This window comes from Marmota marmota, unplaced genomic scaffold (genome assembly GCF_001458135.2).
Source record: "Marmota marmota marmota unplaced genomic scaffold, marMar, whole genome shotgun sequence".
NCBI classification, from domain to species: domain Eukaryota; kingdom Metazoa; phylum Chordata; class Mammalia; order Rodentia; family Sciuridae; genus Marmota; species Marmota marmota.
This window is the reverse complement of record NW_026000048.1, coordinates 14,367,348-14,385,376: the sequence shown is the minus strand read 5'-3', so window position 1 is coordinate 14,385,376 and position 18,029 is coordinate 14,367,348. Positions and strand designations below refer to the sequence as shown.

Here is an 18,029-nt window from a genome sequence, read left to right as displayed (position 1 = left end):
CCTGGGTCTTTCTGTCAGTTTAGCCCCCAACAAGTGGAATGAACCTTATTCATTCAGTAGAGATGCTGAGCCCTACTAGGATCTGGGATAGGCAGTGAACAGAAAGATAAGGTCTGTGTCCTTAAGAACCTTACCTACTTGTAGGGAGACTGAGAACACGTATATGCCATCTGTTAGTAAATGCTAAGAAGAAAAAATAAATGAGAGTACTGATTATATTGAGCAAATTCTTCATCTTACTGGACCCCAAACTCCTACATAAAGTGTGTTGATTCAGTGATCTTTTCCAAATCTTGTATTCTGAGGTTCCACCAGTTCTGGGGCTAATTTCCACTCTGCCTTTCTAGAATGATTAATGAACCATCTGTAATATCACAGGAGAAATGTCCTTTAAAAATATAGGGATTTAAAAATATTTTTAATGTACCTCTGTTATGGAACTTACTGAAGCCAGAAGTCATCCAAAAAAATATCCCCCCACTTAAAAAAAAAAAAAACGTGACCAAGAAAGGGTCACATAGCTGTTCTTAGTTCTTAGAAGTGGAACTAAGGATTTTTAAAATCAATTTTATCTTTTATAAACTGACACAAAACATGAAAAGTGTACATATTAACGAAATACTATGTGACATTTCAATACATACACACACACACACACACACACACACACACAGTGTATAATCAGGACAGAACAGGATTATTTTGTTCTTAGTGTTGTGGTTTTTATTTGTTTGCTCATCTCCTCTACAATGAAAACTTACTTTAAAAAGCAAAAACTTAATAATGAAAAACGTACCTTTGACAGCTTTATCTGTGTCCCTTTTTATTCTGTATTGGTAGAAGTAAGTCATAAGGGCTTAGTGATCGTTTAAGAAGTGGGTTTGGGTTTCTGAGCTTGCTTCTCTGTGGATGACTGTCACCTGGGCTGAAATGTCAAGCCATGTAGTTCTAGATGATGTGGCAGACAGCAGAAGGGTCAGGTGGCCAGGACTCATCTGATGTGTGCAGTTGTCCCTCCAAGGAAAACCGGGACATTATCTTGTCGACATTTTAACTGAGTTGCATGCCCAACTTCAATGTGAAATCTCCAGACTACATTAGCTTTCCCCTCTGGTTTTTAAACTGTCTTCCTTTGCCATTTCCCTTTAGAAAGCAGAAAGGAAATGGGAAGAGAAAAGGCAAAATCTGGACCATTATAATGGGAAAGAGTTTGAGAAGCTCCTAGAAGAAGCTCAGGCCAACATCATGAAGTCAATTCCAAACCTGGAGATGCCACCAGCCTCGGCCCCATTACCAAAGGGAGATGCCCCAGTGGACAAGCTGGAACTCTCAGGTGAGGCTGATCCCAGCCAGAGGTGCCAGTGTGGGGTGTCTTCAGCTCAGAGGGATGTCACTCCCGTGAGCTTGTGCTGGACAACAGGACCAAGGTCTCACTTCTCCATAATCATATAAAGTGAATCCCCAGGTGTTCCTTAGATCCTTGCTACGACTTTTTACCTCTCACTGTGGCAGGAAGCCATGTTGGGTGTTAGGATGCCAGACAGTGTCCAATAAAGAAAAAGGTAATTTTCCTGCTTCTCTATTTCCTCTGAACATATGACACTTAGAGCAGAAGCTGGGAGAGTCTGAGGCCTGCATTTAAAAGAAGAGCTTTTTGTCCACCACCACCCCCACCAGAAAGAAAATGGTGGCTTTCATGAGTTCCCCAGGGAATATTATGTCAATCATCAGGTGAAATTCTACCTTTGAGAAAATTATTAGAATGTATATTTAACCAACTCAATCATGGAAGTTGAAGCATCAATGTGTCAATACTAACATAAAATACAGTCGTGCACACATAACGTGTGGCCCACAGTGGACCTCATATACCATGGTGGTCCTGTAAGATTGTATCACTGAGTGATGTTGTAGCCATCATGGTTTGTGTAGGTACATCCTGTGATGTTCACATACTGACAGAATCGCCTAAGAACACATTTCTCAGCGTGTCTCCCTATTTTTAAGTGATGCATGAATATAACTTTAAAAACTCAAACTATAGAATCTTTCACTAATTACAAGGCACATCCCTTACTCGGATCTTAAAATTATGTACAGAGATGTTATTTTACTTGCAGCCTAAAGTCTCTGCCATGGCACATTCAACCATACTTCGTCCAACCATTAAAATTAATTTGAAAAGGAATCACCATCTGGACTTGCTTGTCAAGGAACATTAAGTGGATTGGATTGAAAATTCATGGAATATTCCCTACCACATTTCATTCTCCAAGGCTCCACTCACTGAAACTCCCCCCGCCCAACAGCCTCTGCTCAGAGGCCTCAGTGCCCCTGCCCCACCCCATCCCACATGCCATCTGGATGAGGCCTGTCTGGGGCCCCTGGACAGCCAGGCAACAACTGCTCCGAGAGGGTAGGACCCTGGGAGGGACACTTCTCTCACAAAGATGGCTTGTCTCTCCAAGTCCCCAGGAAGAATTTCTGATAGCTAAAATGACCCACTCATTACGTATTTATCTTGTGGACGTCTGCTCTGCCCCATCATTCATTTTGCCTTACCGTTCTTTGATGTTTTATATAGTTCTCATAATTTTTCCTTCTTGCATTTATACAATAAAAATATAACATCAATTTTATTAACGTGCCTCATTTTCCCTTTTTATTCTCTCAGATTGAAAAGGGTTTTGCATAAATGTTTTAAGTAACTCCCAAGAATATTTTTACTTAGTTAAAATGTTCTATTATTTACTGTTATATTTTTTATTACTGTTGTTGTTTTTAATACTCTGATTCCTTCTCAGAAATAATCCACTAATGTGCAGGCCTCTAGAAATGTGTGACCAGAAATTAATGTTGATTTATAATACTGATTTCTATACTTACTGCCTCCTTTATTTTTTTTTTAGCAGAAAGAATCTTTTTCAACCACGTAACCATGACCTTAATTTTTAAAAAATAATTCACTTTCTCTCTGGCTTTGTCCTTTGTCCCCACTTGTCTGATCTCCTCTCTGGCCCTCCCTCAGCTAGATCCTACTCTAACATTCCCCACACACCCCTCTTGATATATCTGTCTTTTCACTGAGGGACTGAAGATGTTGGAGGACACATGAGGCATTTTGGAATTACCTTTAGTTCCTCGTTTTTCCAAGTGACAATCAGCTTTTTTGTGTCATTAAAAATTAATTTGATAATGAATACCCATTCAATAGATGAGAAAACTGAGACACAGAGAAGTTAGGTCATTTGTGCAGGGTCTTTCTGAGATTTCAATCCATTTGATCTTTGGGATCTATATGCTTAATCATTGCTATATGGGAAAGACAAAATTTTTAAGTCAGTATTCTTTAAACTTATAGCAATACACTGGACTTTTTGAACATTATCTTGAAAAAAAAAAATCACAACGGCACATTGTTTTCCAGAAGACTCACCAAATTCAGAACCAGACTTGGACAAGCTGGGGGGAAAGTCACCCCCTCCCCCTCCTCCACCTCCTCGGAGAAGTTACCTGCCCGGATCGGGGCTCACTACCACGAGATCTGGTGATGTGGTCTACACTGGCAGGAAGGAGATCACCACTACCAAGGTCTGACGGGTTGATTCCTAGTAAACTGGTTTTGGGGCGCAATGATACCCTTAGACAAGATGCTCTGTGTTCAAACATAAAAGCAGTGATGTGGAGAAGAGAAATGGAACCTCAACTAAACTAAATGCCCAAGGAGTGCCACAGGTGGGAAAACCCAGCCGATGTGACTAGACTAGACTCACATCACAGGTTTTATCCTGACCTGACTTTTCACTGCATTGATTTAAGCGTGAATCACAAGCTGTCACAGGCCTGGTGGCACATACCTGTAATCCCAGTGACTTTGGAGGCCAAGGCAGAAGGATCACCAGTTCAGAGCCAACCTCAACAACTTCTCCAGGCCCTAAGCAGCTCAGCGAGACCCTGTCTGTAAATAAATTACAAAAAGGGCTGGGGATGTTGCTCCGTGAGTGGTTGAGCACCTCTGAGTTCAATCCCCGTTACCAAAACAAAAAATAAGTCATAAACTACTTCCCAAACAGGAAGATTGAAAATAGGGGAAGAAGGGGGAGTGAAAGGAAGGTATCTTACAAAGGTATCGGCTTAGCTGACACAGGTGAGGGGTTTATACAGAAAGATGTTAAGTGAGCTATAGCTCCCGCTTAGCTTGGCAAGTTTTGTCACATTAAATGTAAAATACAATTTCCAAGGAAATGGAGGATGGGAGACGGCCTTTCTTAAAAGGCCTGGATGCTGAGTTTTGATTTTATTACAATTCTTCAATCCATTTACCAAAATGACGACTTGTCAAAACGAAAACCCAAACTAGCCTTTCAGCTAAGTGTGAAGATCCAGGAAGCCAAGGGATCAGATGACGAGGGATCCTGTGAATCTGTCATTTTTTTGCTGGTACCTAAGAGGTGTTAAGCCATTATCTGTGGTTTGAATTTCCCACAGGCCAGTGGTGAAGATGTTGGTTCAAGCCCACAGACAAGAGCCACAAAATGTCCAGCAGAAGAGCCTGCTTCAGCCTGGGCCCCATCCCCTCCACCAGTCACTGCATCCTCCTTGAAAGATGAGGAGGAAGAAGAAGAAGAAGGAGACAAAATAATGGCAGAACTCCAGGTATGTGAGTGAAGTGACTGCCATTGACTCTCTACCATCTCATCCAGGACTCTCTAGACACGGCTTTCATAGATTTGTTAGCTAGAGAAGGCTGGGGAAGGGCCCCTGGAGCTAGGACGCATAAGCTTCATCCTCTAGCCTTGGCCTCCACTTTTCCAAGATGGCATCATACCAGGCTCTTGGGGTGCCTGTAAGACATGTGAGGAATCTCACAAGTGATGTTGAGCATCTTTGTCAAGAATCTGTTTGCTATGTAATTATCTTCTATGGAGAAATGACTATTCAAGTAATTTTCCCATTTTAATAGGGTTATTTATTTTATTATAATTGAATCATTTCAGTTGCTTATTATATATTTTGCATATCAGCCCCACATTTGATACATAACTTGCAAATGTTTTCTACCAATCCATAAAATTTTATCTTACCCTATTAATTGTTTCCTTTGTTGTGAGAAAGCTCTTTACTAAAATCTCATTAGTATATTTTTGCTTTTGTTACTTGGGTTTTAGGATCTTAGAAAATAAATGTATGCCCAAACCAAAAAAAAAAAAAAGAAAAGAAAAATCATTTGTACACCTCCCTAGCACTGGCCATAGGATTTTCTTTCTTTTCCTTCTGTCTTAATAGTCTTTGCTTCATCCCAAAAGCAATTAAGATGGTGATTAGTAACACCAGCCATTGTCTTGCCTTGATAAGGACTGACTGAAGCACACTTTAGGTGGATCCTGTTCTTTGGCTCTAACCTTTAGAGTGACCAGTTTTGAGTCATGCCAACGAATGACCACCTGTAGTTCATACCAGTTTCCTGTTCTACGTGAATATCATCTTGTCAGATATTCTGAAGAGCTGAAAAAAATGTGCTGTGCTTTTGCATTGGCCTGTTTGAGAAATGATATTTTATTAGCTTTACATGCTTATTACTTTTTCACTCATAGGATTAAGGATGGGATACAGGAACTATACCCAAAACTGATATCTCACATTCTAGTCATAGATAAGAATCTTCCCTAAGAGTGTGTTCTAAAAACTTGTCTAATTGGAGACACATACACAATTCCCAGACTAAACTCTGAATTTTGTTGGACTCCTGAGTATTATAGGATATTTCCATCTATCAGATAGTCACACCTCTTGGGGCTCCAGAACATGTCATTTCCCCCCCTGCACCAGTGGGGCTGTGCAGGCCCATGGATTCTCCTTCTTCGTTTGGAGTAGGGAGTCTTTCAAATCATGTCGTTTTCACTACTAGTTTCCATGGTAATAACTGCCGGAATTGAGCTGCTGGATTTTATAGGGAAAATAGGATTCTCAATTGTTCTGTCATGTGCGTAAACCCTTTTGAGCCTTAGTAAAACTCAGACTGGCCTGGGACATCCCTTCACCAAATAAGACTGTTTTCAGGGTTTTAGAATGATTGGAGCATATAGATTTGTAAAGTGAATAACTTGTAGATTTGTGAATAATCCAGGTTTAAGCCATTTAAGAGAAGTCATACATTTATTGTAGTCACTTCCAACCTGCCACTTGGGAATGCCTCCCTCCACTGAATCTTAATCTTTGATGCCCTCTTTGATGACCACTTTTCATTACATGGAGTATCTGGCCTCTGGCCCCATGGTGGATGGTCATTTAACTGTGATTAATGACGTGCTGTGACCCTAACTCAGCCAAGCCCTGTTGGCTCTCCTGCTGGGACAAAGAACCAACCTTCTAGGCCAGTGGCCAAGGGCCTTGATGGTTTCTTTGCCTCTTCCTCTAGAATTAGATCCTGGGCAGGATGAGGAGACTCTGCAGCCCCCTCTAAGAGCATCACCAGGCATCAGAAGAAAACATAGGCTCTGAAATCCAACCCAACAGAGATGGCGAGTAGATTCAGTAAGCAAGGCTATGGGCAGGCATTTAAGCCAGGGATTCTCAGGCGAGCCAGGACTGGCTTTCTGTGAAGTAGCAGGGAAAGCAGGGGGGCAAGAAGAGAGAGACAAGCAGAGCCATGGGAGAAAGTGCAGAGGAGGCTCTCACCATCAGCTATATTTGGACTTTAGGACCAGTTCTGGAATGTTAGTATAGAGAAGACACCAGTTCTCCTTTCTGCCTGCCAACTTATTTCCAAACGGCTGTATTTGACATAAAGAAAATACTAGACAATTATTTGAGATGATGCATTTACATAAGGGGTTTATTTGTTTGTTTGTGGAGGTTTTTGTTTGTTTGTTTTTGGCAGGGCTAGGGGTCAAACCCAGGGCTTCATGCATGTTAGACAAGTACTCTAGCATTGAACTACACCCCCAACCCTACATAAGTGATTTTCAATCCTCACTGTACTTTAGAATTATTTGGGGGATTGGAAAAGGCCCAGATATTTTGATTTATTTGTTCTCTGGAAGAAGCCTTGGTGATGGTCCTTTTCCCCAAAACTAACTGGTTGAAAATTCATGAACTTGGGTTCCTGAGTCCTCAACTCTCTTGCTGTCATGGTCAAAGTGTCAGGAATCTCTGGGGATGTCCACTTCCTTCTCAGCCCTCTAGTGACAGTCATTACTTTATTTCTTTGCCAGGGAACTGGCCTCCCTGAGTCAGTGTCCACATAGCCAGCCTCTGGCTCCCAGGGTGGCAATGGTTAGTTTTCAGAGGCAGATCTCCAGGGCTCAGGCAGCTCCCTGGCCATGTGGAAATGCATGTGTGGGTGCTGAGGAGGGTCACTTCATTGTAAATGAGCCTCAGAGCAGGGTAGGACCTGTTAACTATTTCAGAGAATGGATTAGTAAAAATTACTTTTAAGGTTTAAAATGTCCTGTGAGCTTCTTCCTATAATACAATAAAATTGTTTTTTTTTAAAAAAAAAAAAAAGGAATAAAGGAAAAGATCTTTTTGTTTTAATTCACTTACATTCAATATCTTGCAAAGGTCAGAGCAAGAAACCCTACGAAGTGCAAATCAGGTTCACCCATACAAAAGAAAGGGTGTTCCTCTCCTTTTTTTTTTTTTTTCTTTTTGGTCCTGGGGTTTGAATCCAGGGTCTCATGCCTGTCAAGTATGTGCTCAGTCATAAGATACACTCCCAGCCCCAGGGTGTTCCTCTTAAGGGCTCTGCCCATTTTATCTTGGTGAGGATGTCCCAGACGTTCACCCCTAAGCCAACTGTTCTGCTGACTTGAGGGCCCGTGGAGAGCAGGATTTCAGGGTGCTGCTTCCCTGCTGCGACTGCAGGCAGGACCCCAGTGCTGGGATTCCTGAGCTTCTGGATTCCTGCCTGTTTCCTTCTTCTCTGCCTGGTATACTTGGACCCCTGTTAACCTCACTATTTTAATTCCTTAGGCATTCCAGAAGTGTTCCTTTATGGAAGTAAATTCAAACAGTCATGCTGAGCAGTCCCGGGTTGACATTCACGCTAAAGACACTAGGCCAGGCGCCACAGTGCCACCCAAGGAGAAGAAGGTAACAACGTGGCAATTATGCATTTGCCACATGGTCAGACAGCCCTTTCTTCCTTGCTCTGACACTAACACGGCTCTCTTGCACTTGACCTTCTTGCCCTCTGTCTCCTTCTCTCTGCCTTTTTTTTTTTTTTTAACTAATAGAGACACAGGTTTAGGTTGAGATCAGAGATACCTGGCTCAGGTTTCCAGAGTAAACATCATGTGTCTATGCCCAGCATATAATAGTATATGCAAAAGCTAGGCAATATCTTTCCAAACTAAAGACTATTAGATTTTCTAGAACAACTCTAGAAAGGAGAAAAAATAGCAACCAAATATATAGAAGTTTTCCAACTTTTAACATGTCTTCTGGACCAAAAAAAAAAAAAAAAGACAGAAAGAAACTATATTAAAAATAGGTGAAAGCCTTAGACTCAGAGAAGATCTGCATAACAGAAAATACCTCAGTCACATATGTATAAATATGGAATCATAGAACCTATGAGTATTTACACAAATGTCCAAGAATGCCCAACAGAATCTTTGTGAAGTATTACCAGTTTTTAAAGTGGGTCTTCTAAGATACACTTATGAGATAATTTTAGCACTGAACTATATTTGTAGCTTCTAAAAGATTGTCCAAGCTTAAAAACAAAGCAGCTGTCAATGCATACATACTTTAGAGAAAGGATATTAACCTGGACTTTGGAGCTGAGACTTTAAATTGGATCTAGAGCACTTATGATTTGGGGGTTTCAAGCCATCTTATTTTAATGAAGACTCTTGTCTAAATATCAGGATAAAAAGCTTAACCAACTCAAGTCCTAACAGTTCTCACCAGGAACTTATATATCAGAATTCAGGGACTCAAAGTTTCCCTTAAATAAAGTCAAACTAATCAGGTGCAAGATAGCACCACAACTTCTCCAACTGGGATCCTTGGTCCATATCTAAGTGAGGGAGATGGCACGTCACAGTGTCTGAGGGCTGGTCTGACAAAGCCTTCAGGAAATCTGCTCCTCTCTGGCTCACAGCCAGCATAGAGCCCTTGGGTGAACCACATCTGCTGCATAAGGGACATATAAAATTGCTACCAGGGGAAGGAGAATCCTCTCCACCAGGGGGAGATCACAAGAATATTGATAGATTCTCATGAAGAAACCCTCCTCCTAATTTGAACTCAGAGTCACATCAGAAATATATTGCTTTTTCATGTGAAATTTTCTCATGTGGAATTTTCTTATGTGACCTTATTAAAACTAACTCATGGGTGGCCCTGGCATGACCTAGCGTGGCATATTTGGGACAATGCAACCATTTCTGTCTAAAACACTGACTGGGAACTTGGAACTTCTCAAGGATCCCTTCTGAAAGAGGCAATCATTGATTTATTAACTTGAACTTTTCAGTTTGGCTAGAATGTTGCATGAGATTTCTTGTTTTCCATAATTAAAAATCCATATCCCATTCATTTATCACAACCAAGGATCTTTTGGAAAACCAGCAGGTCTATCTTGAGTGTCCAGCACTGGGTTTAATTGCAGGTACTTTTTCTGGATCATTCTACTCAGATATAGATTTACTTCATGATAACCATAAGTTTCAAATTTATCTCCCAGTTTTGTCATTATTAACCTCTACCTGGACTGTTCACCTGTCCCATAAATGAAATGTTTTCCTCTTATTACCATGAAGCTCTAGCCTAATACTTTGCTTTTATGCAATTTTCTTGTAACTATGTCTCTAATTTTGGTTTATTGTCCATTTGCATATTGAGTATGGTTCTTCAGTTATGTAAGCAATCTAACCCTTGGGGCCTAGAAACATATTAGAGTCTTGACCTTCTAAGACTAAAAAAATCAGCTTCCATTTACATGACACTTTTGACCCAGTGTCACACTTGCTTTGATACATTTATTCCTTTTTCTAGATCATGATGAAAATGATAGTTCACTTGAAATGTATCCTCAAAACCTTTTTTTAAATATGTTTTTAGTTGTTGATGGTTTTTTTTTTTTTTTTTTTTTTTTTGATATACAGTGATGAGAATTGAACTAGGCAAGCACTCTACCACTGAGCCACGACCCCAGGCCTCCTCAACACCTTTAACATGATGACTTTCCACCTGGTTATTTCTGCTAATAAATCAACATCAAAATACATGTTCTGCAGGGTGACATTGGAAATATTTAACATGGGTGTGGCATGGACCCCTGAACAATCAGGACAGATACCCCAATAAATGGGAGCAGGAAGACACCCCAGTCTGGCATATGTCTTCCTAATATTACATGCCAATCCCTTCTTTGATTCAGAGAGTAAATTCTCACTCAGGTCCTAGCATAATACGCTAACTCCATATTTGGAGTTGAACCTTAGGCCAGAACTTTTTTTTTAAAAAAAAGCCATGCACTTGACATGTTAGTTGTTTTATAATCTGAACATTTTAAATCCCATAAGAGAAACTGTATGGTTCAAATTGCAGCACTGCCCTTCTGAGGGGGGACTTCAACATGAGGACATGCAGAAGTTAAAACAGGAGGTGTTGGGTGGCTAAATGTGCCTTGTGGATATTTCTGTGTGTAATTAACTTTGCCATGTGTGTTATTCCTTGAGTGTATGTGAACATTCTTTCCATTTTTATATAGGGACATAGGACTGCTTTGGGTTGAGTTTGGCCCAGCCTGGGTTATTGGCTTTATTACCCTGTCATTGGTTTAACCAAATAGTCTTCTTCGGGATTGTGTTGCACCCTGTGATAACTACCATTTCCGTTTGGGCTTCTACAGCAAGAAGGGGCAGCAGTGCTTTGGAAGCCACAAGGCATCACTAGTGTCCAGGTGGTGGCATGGCCTGAGGCTGCTCATACAGTCAAGCTGGTGAGGTTGTGCTTCTAGAGGAAGCTCCATTATTACCTGCAGCCTCACTGTTGGGCCCTTTAGTCTGAGCCTTAGTGAGACCTTCAGAAATGTACCTTTGCTCTACACCATAAAATGTAGAGAATAAAAGTTGCATGGTAATATACAGAGAAGTAAAGCTGAATCATGATGTCACTGTCACTGTCTTAGCTTAATATATCTGTTTTGTGTTTAGATAAAAGTCATGCACCACATAACAACATTTTGGTCCACAGGGGACCTTATATACAATAATGATCCTGAAAAATCCCTGTCCCCTAGCAACATTCCCTGCACCCATAAGGTCATTGCACAGCCCATTACTGCCCTATTTGTGGTTCTGGTGATGGAAACAGACCTACATGTAAAGGCATAGCACACACAATTATGCATAGTACGTAATACTTGATAATAAACAACTGTTGCTGGTTTATGTATCTTCTAGACTATGAATACCTATGTATCTTTTTTTCTAAATTTTTTTTAGTTGTGGTTGAACACAATACCTTTATTTTATTTATTTATTTTATGTGGTGCTAAGGATCGAACCCAGTGCTTGGCATGTGCTAGCAAAGTGCTCTACCCCTGAGCCACAATTCCAGTCCCACCCCTGTACCTTTGATACTTTGTATCATTACTTTAGTGTGTGCTTCTGTTTATTTAAAAAATGTCACAGTAAGACAGCCTGGCCTATTGCCACTGGTAGCAGCCTCATGTCTCTTGATGACATCAAGAGGCCACACTGAGTGGATGATGTACCCTCTAGGTTTGAATAGGCACACTCTATCACACAACAACAAAATCACCTAATGATGCATCTGTCACAATGGGTCCCCATCGTTAAGTGATACATGACTGTATTTTGTGGCAGCATTTTCACTGTGAATTTGGATTTGACTGTCTTGGCTATTAATTTGAAGGTTATTTTGACCCCTTGACACCTGCGTAAAAACTGCAAAGACATTTTCAATCTGTCATTTGGCCAGGGAAAAATAATGTTGTTGTTGTTTTTCCAATTCCAAAGCACCATACCTAATCAATGCAGAAGTCTTTATAGGACAATTTTCACAGAAGCAGAAATAGGACTGAAATCAAGCTGGAAGGGACATTTGAAATCTCCTGGTCTTACTCCTCAGTTTCTAGGCAAGAAAACGAAGGTGCAGACAAGTGAATAAATATCTTGCCTAAAGTCATATAGTTAAGAGAAAGATCTGGATTAGAATCTGAATACACTGCTTCTCCATACGCTGTGCTTTCTGCAATTCTGGCTCCAGATTCAACTAAGATCACAGTCAGAGGTTGAAAAGAAGTTGTATTGATTGGTCCCCCTATTCATGTAAATGATCCCCCACAAAATTTTAAATACTTGAAATATTTTGCTAATTGAGACTTTCATCTTGTGCAAACACAGGGCATTTTTGGAAGTTGGAGAACAAAGCAATCCCAGGTAAACAGAGCCATAGGCTCTGGATTGGCGTGTAACCAATTGTGCTTGACCAGCATGTTTGGAAATGTTAATTAAAGAAACAATTTAGTTATAGTCCACTTTGGGGGGGATGTGGTTTTGTGGAGTAACATGTCCTACACTATTCTACCAGAATTTGGAAATTTTCCATGAAGATGTACGGAAATCTGATGTTGAATATGACAATGGTCCCCAAATGGAATTACAAAAGGTGAGTTCGCCACATCTGTGTTCCAGCTGATAACCATGCAGATAATTACCTTCCCTTGCAGATCCATTGCTGATTAATGTGTGTGGTTTTCCTCCTCCACTCTTGCTTGCAGGTTACTGCAGGGGCTCTAAGACCTAGTGACCCTCCTCAGTGGGAAAGAGGAATGGAGAATAGTATTTCTGATGCATCCAGAACATCAGAATATAAAACTGACATCTTAATGAAGGAAAATTCCATTTCCAATAAGAATTTATATAGAGACAGTAGAAACTATTCCCAGAAAAATATGCCAAAGGTCAGTTTCAGCTTCTCTGGCACGAACTCATTAGAAGATGAAATAAACCAAGGGCCCAAAGACTCAGGACTGCAGTACCCTGAGAATCAGAAGTTGAATTACGGAAAGACAAAGGAGATGGGTGAACGAGGACCGGAAAATACAGATAAGTGTCACGTTCCCTCCTCTGCCAGATCAACAGAATTGAATAGTCATGACATCAGAACACAAGATCAAGATGGGCTCATGACAAATATTAGCCAAGTTGTTCTAAGACCCAGAGGGATGAGGCATGGAAACCTGAATCCTCCTGATGATGGAGACTCAATTCCAGGTTCTCCCACTGAAGAAAATTCAGCCACTGACAACATCGCCTTCATGATCACCAAAACCGCTGTCCAGGTGCTGTCCAGTGGGGAGGTCCATGATATAGTGAGCCAAAAGGGACAAGATGTGCAGACAGTCAACATCGATACCAAGAAAGAGACGACCTCCCACCCAGAGGTGACTGAAGGCGAAGAGCCGGTCGTGTGCCTAGACAAGAAACCAGTTATCATCATTTTTGATGAACCCATGGACATCCGGTCTGCATATAAGAGACTTTCCACCATCTTTGAGGAATGCGATGAGGAATTGGAGAGAATGATGACGGAAGAAAAGATAGAGGAGGAGGAAGAAGAGGAAAATGGAGACTCCGTAGTCAAGAATGATGCTTCCGACATGTTTCCTACGCAGGTTGCCTCAGGAAGTCTGATTGTGGGACAGCAGACAGAGATGAAATCGAAGCCACTCTCCCTATCAGCAGAGACCAAGCCCCCAGCAGGACAGGCCATGAACCAAACGGAGCCAAGCAAGTTGAGCCTGGCAGATTCTCCAGATTCCGAAAGCAAAGGGGACGTGGCCGAGGACCAATTTGAAAGCCCCAAGAAAAAATTTAAATTCAAGTTCCCTAAAAAGCAACTTGCTGCTCTCACTCAGGCAATCCGCACGGGAACCAAGACAGGCAAGAAGACCCTGCAGGTGGTGGTCTACGAGGAAGAGGAAGAGGATGGCACTTTGAAACAGCACAAAGAAGCCAAGCGATTCGAAATCACCAGGTCTCAACCTGAAGACACCCCGAAAAATATGGCCAGGAGACAGGAGCAGCCCAGTTTAGAGAGCACAGTTCAGGTTTCAAGAACTGATGAAATTAGGAAAAATACCTACAGAACATTGGACAGTCTGGAGAAGACCATCAAACAGCTTGAAAGTACGATCAGTGAAATGAGTCCCAAAGCCTTAGTCGAGACCTCGTGTTCCTCCAACAGAGAATCTGTTGCAAGCTCATCCCACACAGCCCACGAGGCCCCTCCCCGAAACTTGCTAGTTCTGGATGAAGCCCCCCCTGCCCTAGAGCCCCCCACGTCAGTATCTTCAGCTTCACGTAAGGTATCTTGGTCTGGTGGAAAATGAAAAGACCCAGCTGCTTTTCTTAAATCTGCCATAATCACCATTAGCCAAAGGTGTCTTGTGATTTAATTGCTTCCTTTCAGGTGGCTCGTGGTTTTTTTGTGTGTGTTCGCCATGATCCCCTTCTCTCATCCTTTCTCACCTTCAAAACAACAACAACTAGGTGTCTAACAGCTAATTGATTCTGTTTTTACCTCTGTTGCTGATTGGTGTCGGGTAAACGTCCGGATGCTGGGTCAGCCATTGGCTCTGGAAATGATTGCTCTGATACTCACATTAAAATCCGTTTGATCAGTAGTGAGCAGTTGATTCTGTTTGATTCTTCCAATTAACCCACGTTGGTGTCTCCTAGATCTGTCCTGCATGTAGGGCTCTGGCTTCTCCCCTTGGCCTTCTCTGCGCACAGTGGGGGCAGCCTTGGTGATGATCCACTCACGTGCTTCTCTTTCTCTTCCCCCTCTCTCTGGTCCTTCCCACAGGGCTCCGGTGGGACCCCACAGACAAGCAGGATGCCCGTCCCTATGAGTTCCAAGAATAGACCCGGAAGCCTGGACAAACCTGGCAAGCAATCCAAACTGCAGGATCCTCGCCAATATCGTCAGGTAGTTTTACCTTAAACCCAATTTTGGATGGACATGATTTCCATTTTGAAGCAAGTCACTGACTTAGTTTATACCAAATACTATGTTTTCTTTGTAAGCTATGGTTTACAGTAGACATTCTGGATCTGGGGGCATGAAGAAAGTCTAAAAAAAAAAAAAAAACCTTTGTTAAACTTTTCACCACGCTCTTGCATGCTTGCAATAAAACATCTTTTACTTTGTGACTCCAAATTTTAACTGTTAACACACGGTGCCAGACCAGTTGAATTTCCGTTGGTGAATGTAGTGCTTCATCAAGAACACGTTGGGAAGCAGAGACAAACCAACCTGCTGTTGAACTGCCCTTAAAGTCACCAATACTAACGTCTGTGTTGACTGCATCTCTAGGAGTACATTAACTCTCCCATCAAAGTGTCCCACCCAAACCCAATAATAATCCCAATGCACGGCCAACCTTGCCCACAGGAAGTGGTAGTTGGAGTGACGTGACATGCTTTCTTCCTTTCCGTCTGCCTGGACATCCTTTGCTATGTGGTTGGACTGGGGTGGGAGGTTGGGGGGGTGGTGGTGGTGGGGATCTGCCAGGTCTAGAAAAGCACAAGACTTAGTTCAGGCCTTGAACTATTTTGTTATTCTTTTATTGGATGAGTCTCAGAAGGGCTGTGTTGCCAGGCCCTGTGGGCTGATCGTGTTACCAGCTTTCTGATAAACTGTCTTCCGCCATCTTTGTTTGCAGGCTAATGGAAGTGCTAAGAAAGCTGTTGGGGACTGTAAGCCTACTTCCCCCTCCTTACCTGCTTCTAAGATTCCAGCCCTTTCCCCCAGCTCTGGGAAAAGCAGTTCTCTGCCCTCTTCTAGTGGTGACAGCTCTAACCTTCCTAATCCGCCTGCTACTAAACCATCGATTACTTCTAACCCTCTCAGCCCTCAAACAGGACGATCCACTCACTCCGCCTCCCTCATCCCTTCTGTCTCTAATGGCTCCTTAAAATTTCAGAGCCCCCCTCACACAGGTAAAGGTCACCACCTTTCATTCTCACTGCAGACTCAAAATGGCCGAGCAGTCCCTCCTTCCTCTTCCTCCTCCTCCCCTCCCTCCCCTGCCTCCCCGACCTCCCTCAGCCAAGGTGCCAAGGGCATCAGGACCATCCATACTCCCAGCCTCACCAGCTACAAGGCACAGAATGGAAGTTCAAGCAAAGCCACCCCTTCCACAGCCAAGGAGACCTCTTAAAGGCCAAATCCTGTTAGGCCCAAGTCGGAGTTACATATTTTGTTTTGTTTTGTTTTTCATTTTTAGCAGTCTGCAACAACTGTTTTCACAAGAGAATGTAACATATTGCTGTACTGTTTGAGGCTTAATGACAAGTTTGTGCTAAATACTGGATTAATAGATCTCGGTAAAGCTTGTTTGTTTTTTACTTTGTTGCTGTTGTAACTACATAGTGTTTACTGTCTAGAATGACACCTGTCAAATGGAGTGAGCATGTTGCTACCAAAAAGAGAGTTTGGGGAGCGGACAGGGTGTGTGAGAGATGGGGGAAACTGTATTAAGCATGTAAAACATGTATGATTCCAGAACTTTAGTATGTTTTGTATAAAAATATTTTTCATTACGGAGACTAGAAGTGAACAGAGAAATACACAAGTGTGACTATATAAATTGTAAAACAGATACTATAATATTTCCTTTTATTTTAGTGTTATTTAGCTTTATTACAGATTTCTATTTTTGTCAAAACTTCATGGTTCCTTTCAAGATCTTTTTTGCCAAAACATTTTGATACTATAGCATTGTACATTTGAAAGTAGTGTGCTAGACTCTAAGCCAATGAACTTCTACGCAAGCCAATAGGGAGGCTTCTGTAGAAAGCAGTTTATGAAACTATTGCACTGCCATTAAAAGTATGTATAATAATTTGCTAGCCCAAGTAAGCTTGTTTTCTTTGCTTTTTTTTTTTCTTTTCTTTTTGTTTTTCTTTTAAACATGTTGAGATTCTCTGGTTGTTTTCTTTACAGTTTCGAACCCCTTCCTTCGTTTTCTGAGACCTGGTAACCCACACTATTGCATTGTGGATTTTAAAATGTACACTTCTGTACGGTTCTGTAAACTGATCAACTTTTGTAAATATATAAATAGACAAAAATACTGTATGTGATAGCACATAGAGTAGTTTTCCCACACCAAAGTTAATTTTTATGCATGCTTTAAGAAGATATATTGGAATGGGCAGAAATGGGGCTATCCATACATTTTTAAAAAGCAACGAGTTTGCACAGCTAGAGTGTTTTGTAAATAAATGTATTTGTATAACACAGTCATGTAATATACAGAACTACGAGCAGAGACTTTGCAAAACTAAATAAAGGGCTGCATGCTTATTATTTTTTGTACCTTGTCACTATAACTACTTCCGAGTCTAAGAACAAAATGTAACTATTACCAAGTTAAGTGTTTTGGGCTTTGAGGGCATTATAAGTAACATGTAACTCAACAACCTCTCAGACAACACTGCTTTTCTGAAAACTCTGGGGTGACTAATGATGAGTTCCTAATAAATTAAATGCAAGTGTCGTAACTTGTATGTAACCTGCCGACTCACTCTCTTCTTTGTGGCTTCTCAAGGTTTGGCTAAGAGAAAGCAAACCTGGTTGCCTGCCGAGTTTCCACCCTCACTTCCTGGAGAGCCTCTTACTTCTTTCTCTGTTTTCTTACATTTCCGGTAGAAGTAAAATAGAAATAAAATGACTTTACCACTGAGATTTATTTTTTGAGTTCTCAATTGGAAAAAAAAAATGACGTTAGTCTAGAGGGAAATATACTAGCAAATACCACACTATTGTTTTCATTTTTAAAAAATAGGAAAGTTGGTGAAAACACCAAAATTATGAATTGACTACAGAAACAAACTTAGGAATCTGCTTATCATTCTTTTCCTCCTCCAAAATACTTAATTTGGTGGCTTGGTGTAAACTGGGAAGTCTTACTTACACTTTAGAACCCAGTTGTATGATCCCAAACCTCAGAGTTCCTGAGCTGGGATGCTTTCACGTGA

At 41.4% G+C, this 18,029-nt stretch overlaps 1 protein-coding gene across 31 annotated transcripts in view; it reads left to right on the top strand.

The window, feature by feature from the left end:
• The window catches only part of Kiaa1217 (KIAA1217 ortholog), a 761,286-nt gene extending 743,928 nt beyond the window's left edge, over window positions 1-17,358 (top strand). For 14 of the 31 annotated variants that reach the window (XM_048812695.1, XM_048812686.1, XM_015495237.2 and 11 more), the window contains 9 exons: window positions 1,150-1,333; window positions 3,428-3,591; window positions 4,489-4,656; window positions 7,975-8,094; window positions 12,384-12,419; window positions 12,571-12,648; window positions 12,761-14,350; window positions 14,851-14,973; window positions 15,710-17,358. In XM_048812695.1, the coding sequence (XP_048668652.1) occupies window positions 1,150-1,333; window positions 3,428-3,591; window positions 4,489-4,656; window positions 7,975-8,094; window positions 12,384-12,419; window positions 12,571-12,648; window positions 12,761-14,350; window positions 14,851-14,973; window positions 15,710-16,207 (2,961 nt within the window). In that variant the 3' untranslated portion in view covers window positions 16,208-17,358. Of the gene's footprint in view, window positions 1-1,149; window positions 1,334-3,427; window positions 3,592-4,488; window positions 4,657-7,974; window positions 8,095-12,383; window positions 12,420-12,570; window positions 12,649-12,760; window positions 14,351-14,850; window positions 15,198-15,709 lie in introns of those variants that run through there. The other 17 variants (XM_048812689.1, XM_048812684.1, XM_048812687.1 and 14 more) reach the window with 7 other exon arrangements.
• Window positions 17,359-18,029: the final 671 nt, after the last annotated feature.